General features: G+C 46.0%; 1 protein-coding gene across 1 annotated transcript in view; it reads left to right on the forward strand.

The window, feature by feature from the left end:
* The window catches only part of LOC106531577 (histone-lysine N-methyltransferase ASH1L), a gene marked incomplete at its 5' end in the record, with an annotated part of 33,954 nt that overhangs the window by 9,226 nt on the left and 14,642 nt on the right, over nucleotides 1–10,086 (forward strand). The window contains 2 exon segments of the mRNA XM_014027478.1: nucleotides 838–1,664; nucleotides 4,741–8,629. Coding sequence (XP_013882932.1) covers nucleotides 1,029–1,664; nucleotides 4,741–8,629 — 4,525 coding nt within the window.

A 10,086-nucleotide genomic window follows, 5' to 3' on the forward strand; every position in this document is an offset into this window, starting at 1 on the left:
TACATTTACATCACATATGCTGCTGCTGACTGATCCATGATGTGATGTAAATGTATTTTTGTCACTTTTACAGTGGATTGCATCAACTCTGTTACATCCAGAAGGGAAACTTCACCAAAGTGAAACATAAATCTGTGGATCTGTGTTTGATTACTCTGCCTGGCTTTCTCAAGGACCAGGATGTGACACAAAAATCTGAATTATGGAACTGAAAGTGAAAGTAGTCAAACTGAATTTTTAATAAATCAAAATACAGTTTCAAAACAAATTAATTCAGATACAAAACATTAAATTCAGTTTCAATTTAGTGAAATTTATTTTCAAACCAATGCATTCAATTTCAAATTATCAACATTCAGATTCAGTTCCTGTTGGCACAAGATTGATCCCATAATGGGAGAAGAACTGGATCAAGTGTTTGAATGAGCCAGCAGCTGATTGATTGATGTATTGATCCAGGGAGGAGGGAGAGGAAGGATTACAGATTTAGGGAGTGTCAGTTGTCTCTTAGATCGGCTCTCTTTGCAGATTGTTTCAGAGAACTTGCTGAGGTTGTTTCTGGGGGGAGGTGGTGGTGGAGGGGGGTTCTGAGTAAGACTTCCAGTTAGTGTCGACATTCTGGGAATTTTGTGCCGTTGATTGGCCCCTTGAGCTTTCTGTGTGATGAGATCATTTCTGTGGACACAGACTTTAGCACCTCTCTGTAGCTGCCTGCAGGAAGGGGACTTTCCCTCAGTTCCTGTACCGCTGCTGCTCAGCATCTGAGCTCACCGACATGACTAATCCCTGGCCTCTCCGTCTCTCTGTTTTTTCTTCCTCCTTCTCTCTCTGCTTCAGATTTACTCGGCTCAAGCCTGAAGGACGTTTTCCTCACCGGATGAAAGCATTCCGCTGCTTTTGGACGGCGACGGGATCTATTTTTGTGACCTTTCTGGTCTCTGCTTGTCACCTTTCACCCCACCAGCCCAGGAGTTTATAGTGGGAACTCCGGAGCACCTTACGTCTCCGTCCCCCCTCCGGCTTCTCTGATGGACCAGAGAGTAAAGGGGGGGACCCCTCCGACTACCACCTCCACTCTGGACACTGCTTCTGCGTCCGAGGAAGCCAAGCAGGATCAAGCGGCGGAGAAAAGAAGGAGAAGCGAGGACGTGAGGAAGAAAGAGGAGGAGAAACGAGGATGTAAAAAGGATGGGAACAAGGCAGCGGTGCTGGAGCTGCTCATCGAGGGGCGCTGTGGAGGCGTGGGGCAGCAGGAGCTGCAGATCTCTGGCAGGGAGACCAGCTGCCCCGAGGGCAACGTACGAGTCCGGATCGGGCTCCAGGCCAAGCGCACCAAAAAGCCGCCCAAGATCTTGGAGAGCTACGTATGCAAACCCACCATCAGGACCTACCAGAGACAAGGCCGGGGCGGACCGCCGCGGGCAGATGGAGAGGGAAAAGCCGTCCAGCAGAGCAAAGGCAGCTCAACCACAGACGAAGCAAACAGAGAGCAGCGCGTGGGCTTGGATGCTACCCAAACCACATCCAAAAAAACTGCATGTGCTGCTTCACAACCGCTGACATCATCATCTTCATCAACACAACCTTTGTCGGTGTCCTCAACAAAGTCCAGCCCAGCCTCAGCCCCTGCCACAACCAGCCAAGGGAGCAAACCTGACAAACAGGTAGGTTAAAGGAGGAAACACACACCGCTTCCATCGTAACATCTGCTACTGACGTTAGCTTGAAGTGGAGGCGAAAACTGAAGGTTCACATTATTGTTGCATTTCCTGTGAAAATGCTTGTGTGAATAAATGTTGCTGAAAACTTTAGCTGAAAGCAGCTGAAATTAATCTGAAAATATTTATTGGCAAGTGTTAATGTAAAAAACTAAAAACTCACTTTTTCCTGAAAACCTTTTCACTTTTTTACTAAAAACTTTTTCACTTTTCCCTAAAAACTCCCGTTTTCACTCAAGCGTTTAGCTAACCATTTCACCATTAACGCCAGCCTACCTCCAACGCTCGCCAATCTGTTTCTTTTTAAAAAAATGATTTTTTTATTATTGAACTTGTGCCATATTTTTCTCTCTCTTATGTTTTTGTGTGTTATTGTATATTTTGCCCTGCATTGACCTTGTGTTTAGAGTTACAATTTTAGAAATTAATTCTTTATTTGATGTTTCAGTTTTCGTTGCTTAATTATGTTTTTCTGTTTCATTTTATTCTTTCCACTATTTTTAAACTGTTAATGATTGTACAGCACCTTGTGAATATATTTCTGTGAAAGGCGCTTTATAAATAAAACTTTACTTACTAAATGTGAGTTTAATTTGAAAATCTGAGAGAAGAAAAAAAAAGCTTAACTTTGCAGAAAGAAATTGAAATAGGAGCAAAAATTTAGTTGAAATAACAGAAAAAAGCTAAACGCTAAAATAGTTGAATTTATCAGAAAGCAACTGTAAGAAGCATAAATAGTTCAAATTAGCAGAAAGAACCACAAAAAAGCTTAATATTGGCAAAAGAAGAGCAGAAACATGCAGAGATATAGCTGAAATAATAGAAAAAGCTACAATTAGCAAAAAAAAGGTAGCTAAAGATGACACAAGAAATTAAAAAAGAACAAAACTAGAAGAAAATGTGCAAGGTTCTGTGAAGATTTAAAAACATGAAGAATTTTAAGGATGTTGAGAAAAGCACCATTCATTTTCAATGGGAAAGAAGTAGCAAAAAAACTTTGGCTACTATCTTGATTTATTTTTCAGCTTTAGTATGTGATAGAGCATGCTCTCAGCTAGCAATACATCAGTTTTCATGTTAATGTATCAAACACTGGCTGAGTAAAAGTCCTTTAAAACCAGCTTTGATGCCATCTTGGATTTTTTCAGCTGCTATTTGTGATAGAGCTAAGTTTCATCTACCAATTTACTAATTTTTAGCTCATTATATCAAAAATTGGCTGAATTAAAGTCATTTGAATTTAGCACTGTTGGCCATCTTGGAAATAAATTTTTTTCAGCTACTATTTGTGAAAGATCGAAGTTTCATCTACCTTCATACCAATTTTTAGCTTAAAACTGGCTGTATTGTCATTTTACTAGACCTATCTAAAGTAATGTGGGACTTTTGACCTCCATGACCATGACAAAAACGCACAAAAAGTGAAAAAACTGGAGAAGAATAGCAGGAAGAAGCAGAATTTTAACTAAGCTAGTATAAAAAAAGCAACAATTAGTATTAAAAAAAAGCTAAAGATAGCAGCCACAAGTTGAAAATAGCACCCAGATGGTGAAAGGTTGTAAAATATTAAAAATTAGCAGACAAAACAGCATAAAAATACAAAAACATGAGAATTTATAGTTAAATAGCTAAAACAGCCAAGATTTTCAGTAAAACAGCTAAAAAGTGGCAGGAATTTTTAAAATTAGCATAAGGGAGCATAAGAAGCACAAGTTTGCTAAACTTAGCAGAAAAATAAAGCAATAGCTACAAAAAATATGTATTTAGCTTCAAAAGCTAACTTTTGATAATAACAGTTGAACATTAGCTAAAGTTGCAGTAAATAGCTGAATTTAGCCTAAAGCATCTGTAAGAACAATAAATAGCACACAACAAAAGAAAGAATTACAAAAAAGAAGAAAATAGCAGAGGCATAGCAGAAATAAGTAGAATTTTAGCTGAAATAGCAGAAAAAGCTAAAATTAGCAAAGAAGTAGCTAAAAGTAGCACAAGGAAATTAAAAAGAGTATAACAAGAACAAATTGTGTAAGGTGCTGTGAACATTTAGAAATATTTTGAAGGATTTTAAGGATGTTGAAAATAGACCCATAAAAAAGTGGCTAAAAAAGTAAAATAGCTAAAAAAGTATAAATAGCAGAAATACCAAAAGTCATAGCCGGAGTGTCCTGAATGAGCTGAACGTTTTGATATATGAATTGTTGAAATAGCATTTTAAAATTGTGGAACGAGAAAGGTGCCAAAAACGTACGTAAGAAAAAGCGATCTGACTATTTTAATGCTGTGAGGCGTTGATTACATTTCCTGCTGCTCTTATTCTGCTTTTTTTACACTTTTCACCTCCAGCCTCAGAGATGCTCAGAGTCACCCAGCTTTGCCGTGAAACGAGCCATTGTCTCGGCACTGAAACCGAAGCGGCACATTAGAATTAACGGGGGACTAAAAATAGGACAACAGCACGGCAACCATTTGGAGTTATTACAAACGTTGGGTTCTTACGTTAATCACCCAAGGGGGAGCTTATAGCTTTAGATGCTCAAACGCCACTCAAGCAGCCACATACCAAAATTACAGCACAAGTATGAAATGTCAAGCCTTCTCATTGGCATTAGTGGTAATTTATAGCTACCAATAGCAACGTTTTCTGTCTCGTTCAGTCGCTGCTTTGCTCTATATCTATTCCTCTATTCTATTTTTACTCTTCTCTAGTCGCTGTCATTTATCTTTCACCCCCCTTTCTCTCCCTGTCCCACTCCGATCCTCTGTTTCTCTGCCTTTGCATTTCTCCTTTTTTTTGACCCCATTCTTGTTTTTTTTATTTTTTCATCACCTAGCTCTCTCCTTTTCTGCAGTTTGCCCTCATTTCCACATCTTGCTGGAGTCGTTTTATCCTCCAGCTCTCTTTAAATAGACGAGCAATAACAATATTTTTAGCCACCGTCTCGTTTTGAATGTCCTTCACTGCTGCCAGCAGCGACCGAATGGATGTCAAAGCCATATTTCTGTCTGTGTTTAAATCCCCCAGGTTCCCATCAAGCTGGCCGATAAGACGGAGGAGAAAGTGAACGGCTCGTCGGAGAGAGAGAAAAAGGACAAGCTCTCGAGCGTCAACGGTCAACCCGTCCCCGCCGGACCTAAACTCTGCTCGCCCGCAACCGACCAGACTGCGTCGACCGCTCGGTCCGCCGCAGGCAACTCCAAAGTCTCCACGTTGGACACCAGGAATGATGGGAGCAGCTCCAAAAAACACAATGGTTTGGTTCAGATGGCAAAACAGAAGGGATTATCAGATGGGAGAAGCTCTGCAAATATTCTTGGCCCTTCTTCAAAAAGCAAAGCTGGAAAACACGTCAGCGCGTCTTCTGTTTCTTCCACGGACTCTCCAGCGAGGCCTCTGGCCCTCTCCGGCCCGCATAAAGAACTTTTGAGCAAGAGTAGGCCAGACTCTCCTTCCCGTCGCCCGGACTCCCCCAAACCACAGTCTTCCCCCGCCGTGGATCTCTCTTCGACGTCATCCAAAGATCAGGATCCCTCTCTGCCGGAGAGGAGGAGGGAAAAGGAAAGGAAAGCCAAGAAAGAGAAGCGGAGAGCAAAGAAATTAAAGCAAGATAAACTGGAGGCTGAGCGAGAGAAGACCGAGAGACTGAAGGACGAAGTAAAGAAGAAGAAAAAGGACAAGGATGGCAAATCAAGACGCGATAAAGAAAAGGCTCAAAAACAAAGAGATGATGATTCGTGGGAGCTAAAGACTGAGGGAGGAAAGGTTGAGAAGAGAGAAAAGCTCAGTTCTGATGGACAAGGAAAAGTGGATAACAACATAAAATGTAGTGAAATGGCTTGTAAACAAGACAAAACCTGCAAAACAGTGACGGAGAAAGAAAAGACAGACGACAGTTGCAGGGCAGCGAAACAAGCCGAGCCCACAACGACAGGTGATTCCAGTAAATCAAAAGATCAAGATGTCTCAAGACATTCAGCTGCTCCTCCAGCCCACTCCGCTTCGTCTGCTCCTCCCCCTCCCGCCAACACTCCCGTCTCCCCCACTGCCTCACCCCCAGAGCAGGACAGCCGGCCACTCAAGAAACGCAAAGCCAGAAGGCCCAGCTGGACGAAGCTGGTGCACCGTGCCCATAGGCTGGACAGTCAGGACGTCTCCTCAGATTCCCCACATAATCCCTCACAAAGTTTCCCTCTGCTCACCAAGGCGTCGTTTCCTGCCAAAACCACCGTTCAGCCGAGCGATGAGTCACACTTACCACCCTCCAGCTGCTCCTCCTCGCTGTCTTCCACAATCAAACCTCCAACCCCGAAACAGACTCACCCCGCCACCGATCCAGTCCCCCTCGCTTCGGTGTTCCCCACAAACAGCGTTCGAAAAAGAGGCAGACCGAAATCCCACAGCTTCAGCTCAGAGGAGCCTCCACCTCAGCTCTCGCCCAACGCCGGAGCAGCCGAGGAGCTTCCTGCCGGGTGCCACCGAGTCCAGAAAGCCCCCGTGCTGAAGCCGATTCTGCAGCCGAGCCCCAAGAAGCGTGGCCGTCCTCCCAAAAGAGCCCACCCCGAGTTCGACCGCCAAGACGCACCGGATCTCGACGAGAGGGGCAACGGCTTTCATCCTCCCGAAAAGGGCAACCGGCAGCTAAAGATCAGGAGGCTTATTAACGAGATGAAGAAGAGGAAGAAGAGGAGGTTTCACAAAGCAATAATGTCTGGTTACGTGAGGAAGGAGGGAAGGGCAGGAGAGGCGGTTGACGGTAGAACCTCGCTGAGAATGGCGACGACGGTTCACACGCTCTCAGCCCTGTCCTCCTCGTTCGGGAGCAAGCTAGGCCCACAGATCAACGTGAGCAAGAGGGGCACCATCTACATGGGCAAGAGGCGAGGACGCAAGCCCAAAGCTCACGCCGGCTCCCAGTGCTCCACCCAGGCCACCCTGTTCACCGGTCACTCTGAGGGCTCGCTCTTCTCGTCCAGCCAGCTTTCTCATCCCTTTCCTTCCCCGTCCCTGACCCACTCCAGCGGAGCCCAGAGTCCTTACAGCGAGGGCAGCCTCACAGAGCCGTCCTCCTCCCTCCTCTTCTCCCACCATTTCTCCCTCCCATCCCCGACCTCCTCCTGCACATCCCCCCGTCCACCGTCCTCCCCCTTCGTGAAGAAGAGCTGTCCATGTCAGGGGAGGCATCAGTTTCCCTTCCACCAGTCCACGTGTAAGCTCTCCTGCGCCACACCTCCTCTGCACCCCACCCCCGGCTCTCCCAGCCACCTGAAGGAGGCCACGCCCTCCCCCAGGAGCGAGTCTCACAGCGACGAGACGCTGCCGAGCGACAGCGGGATCGGAACCGACAACAACAGCGTCTCGGAGCGAGGGGAGATGAGGGGAGCTCGAGGAGGACTTCGGTTTGGTCCGGGGTCAGGGGTGACGCTAGGCGCTCAGAGGCTCCCTCCTTCTCCGGTCTCACCCCCCAGCATGTCCAGACACTCCAACGCCATCGGCAACTTAAACTCTGCGGAGCGACACCGACACAGGCGCAGGGACCACGACTGTCCCTCCTCCTGCGCCTGCTTGTGCTCGTGTCCGGGACACAAGTGCACCCTGCCCGACTACGTGCCCTGCCTCGGGCACGGTGCTCTGAAGAGGCAGAAGAACAAACACAAGAAGAAGCACCAGCAGCTGCAGGATCCAGAGTTCCTGGCTGAGCTGGACGATCTCATCGCTCAGTTCGGCGACGTCCACATCGGACGGCGGAGCTGGGCGAGGATGGGGCCGAGGCCAGACTTCGACAAGAGCGCCGCAGGAGGAAGACGACACAATCCGCCCTCCTCCCATCCCCTGCGCTCCAACGTCTTCAGGATCAACCTGAATGGCTTCTACTCGCCCCACCCTTCCTCTTTCTCCGGCGGACCCTCCTTCACTCCTCAACCTTTCTACCCATGCCACTGCAACAGGAAGCTGGACCGCAGGCAGTGCGGCTGCCCGTCCAAGTTCCAGGAAACCATTGACAACATGGGCTATTACAGCAGCTACCCTCCAGCGCCGCCCGGGCTCTATCACCACCTCCCCAGCTCCTACCCACTCCCACCCCCTCACCAGTACGCCTTGCACCAGCCTCACCACGCCCACTTCCTCCTCAACCCGGCGAGGTTCCACCGAAGGAGGAGTCGGCTGCTGCGGGAGGGAGCTTTAGGAGGAGAGGTGGAGGGAGGCAGCAAAGGAGGAGGCGGCCTGGGCTTCACCTCCAGCCTCTCCTGTGCATGGGGGAGGAGTGAGCACAAACACAAACATCGCCACAGGCACTTTGAGCAGAACCTGGATGATGAGGAGGAGGAAGATGGGATGGAACGAGAGGCTCTGGCTCCGTCGAAAACTCGAGCGAGGTTCGTTCTGGGCCAAGCCGAAGAGGGCAGGAAAGGTTTGAGAGGACCGGGGAGCACGCCGTCCAAGGAGTGGCCCTGGTTACGCCAGGGCGGAGCCCATCTCTTCTCCTCAGCTGCTTCATCTTCCACTTCATCATCTTCATCAGAGAGGTACAAGAACACGTCTCTCACCTCTCTGGGGCTGGGCTCTTCACACCTGTCTTCCTTTGGAGGAGGCTGGGGCGGTTTGGGTCAAAGCTGGACAAAGTTCGGGAGTCTGGGAAGCCCCGGGTTCGGAAAGTCCAGCTGGACGGGCTTCACCGAGGAGCGGCACGCGAGAAGGCCCATCGCCTCGGACGGAGAGGACGAAGACGGAGAGGATGTCGACGAACCGTCATATAGGACTTCCATTTCACCAACGCACACCAACCTGTTCACCTCCGCCGCCCTGGTGGCAGGGGGGAGGGGTCTGAGGAGCGGATTGGTCAGCGGTAATCCAGGAAGTGGAGAGAGGTCGTGGAGGAGGGAGGAGCCATCTTGGACGGAGCGGAGGGACACAGGTGAGGAATGGTGACACCTTACAGCTACAACCACGTCAAACTTTACCTCAGTATCTGTACAAGTGTTGAGTTGTAGCAATTTTTCTGTTTACTAATGGTGATTAAGGGGTTGGGTAATCTTAGATGACAAATTAACTTGGAAACCACATATAAATCACGTAAAATATATATGTATATATATATATATACACAGTATATATATATATATATAAATTAGGGCTGCAACGATACAGAAAATTCACGATTCGGTTTGGTTCAATACTTTAGTCTCACGGTTCGGTAGGTAGTTCGGTAGTTCGGTAGGTAGTTCGGTAGTTCGGTAGGTAGTTCGGTAGTTCGGTAGGTAGTTCGGTAGTTCGGTAGGTCGGTCGGTCGGTCGGTAGGTACTGTAGGTAGGTAGGTAGGTAGGTAGTGGGTACATTGGTTACAGACACTAACAGTAGTGTAGTGAAGTGTATAGAAGGTTTAAGAGGTTAATACATGCTGTATTTGAGGTGTTTTTCTAAATTTTCCATTTTAGATTAATATATCTGTTTTATTTGATATCCTCAATCAGAAAATGATGCCAACTTTCTGCCTTTATAACGTGTCTACTGTGTGCTGTATGTTACAAACTACCTTTTAATAGAGCTTCAGTATTGCTCTGACACGTGTCAAAATCAAGGCTCACGGGCCAAATCTGTCCCTCATTAACATTGCATTCAGCCCAAATGGCAGTACTTTAAATGTAAAAAAGGAAACCACATATTGTTCATATACAATCCAAAATCTCAAGAAGTATTGCAGTTATAAATAAAGCAAAACAAGTATTAGATCAAACTTCGTTGTGTAGACTTTACTGTTACCTTGTTTTGCCGTATTTAAATTATTGTGCAGAAATTTGGGGAAATACTTATAAAACTTCACTGCAGTCACTTATTACTCTGCAAAAAAGAATAATAAGATTTATACACAAAGGCAGTTATTTGGAACATACAGATCCACTTTTTAAACAATCAAAATTATTAAAATTTATTGATATTGTATCTTATCCGACAGAGATTATTATTTATAAGGCTAATAAGGGACAGTTACCAAAAAAATTCAAGGTTTATTTAAGAATCACGAGGGAGGGTAGGATCTAAGAGAGAAATATAAATTTAAAATTTTATTTATGCAAACAACCATGAAAGGTTTCCGTATATCTATTTCTGGGGTTAGACTATGGAATAAATTAAGTGGAGATCTCAGACAATGTCCAAATATCAGGCAATTTAAGAAAATGTATAAAAATATGTTGTTGGAGAAGTAAGTTAAGATTGTTCATTACAAATTAGGAATGCGCGATATAAACAATATACGGTAGAAACGATATAAATTTGTCCTATGATAGAGATCTGTAGTCTGCCGGCCAACCGCGCAATTCTTTTTGATGATGTAACCAGCTGGAGTCAAAACATATATATACTGTATATATA

The sequence above is a fragment of the Austrofundulus limnaeus genome, unplaced genomic scaffold, assembly GCF_001266775.1.
Source record: "Austrofundulus limnaeus strain Quisiro unplaced genomic scaffold, Austrofundulus_limnaeus-1.0 Scaffold651, whole genome shotgun sequence".
Classification (NCBI taxonomy): Eukaryota; Metazoa; Chordata; class Actinopteri; order Cyprinodontiformes; family Rivulidae; genus Austrofundulus; species Austrofundulus limnaeus.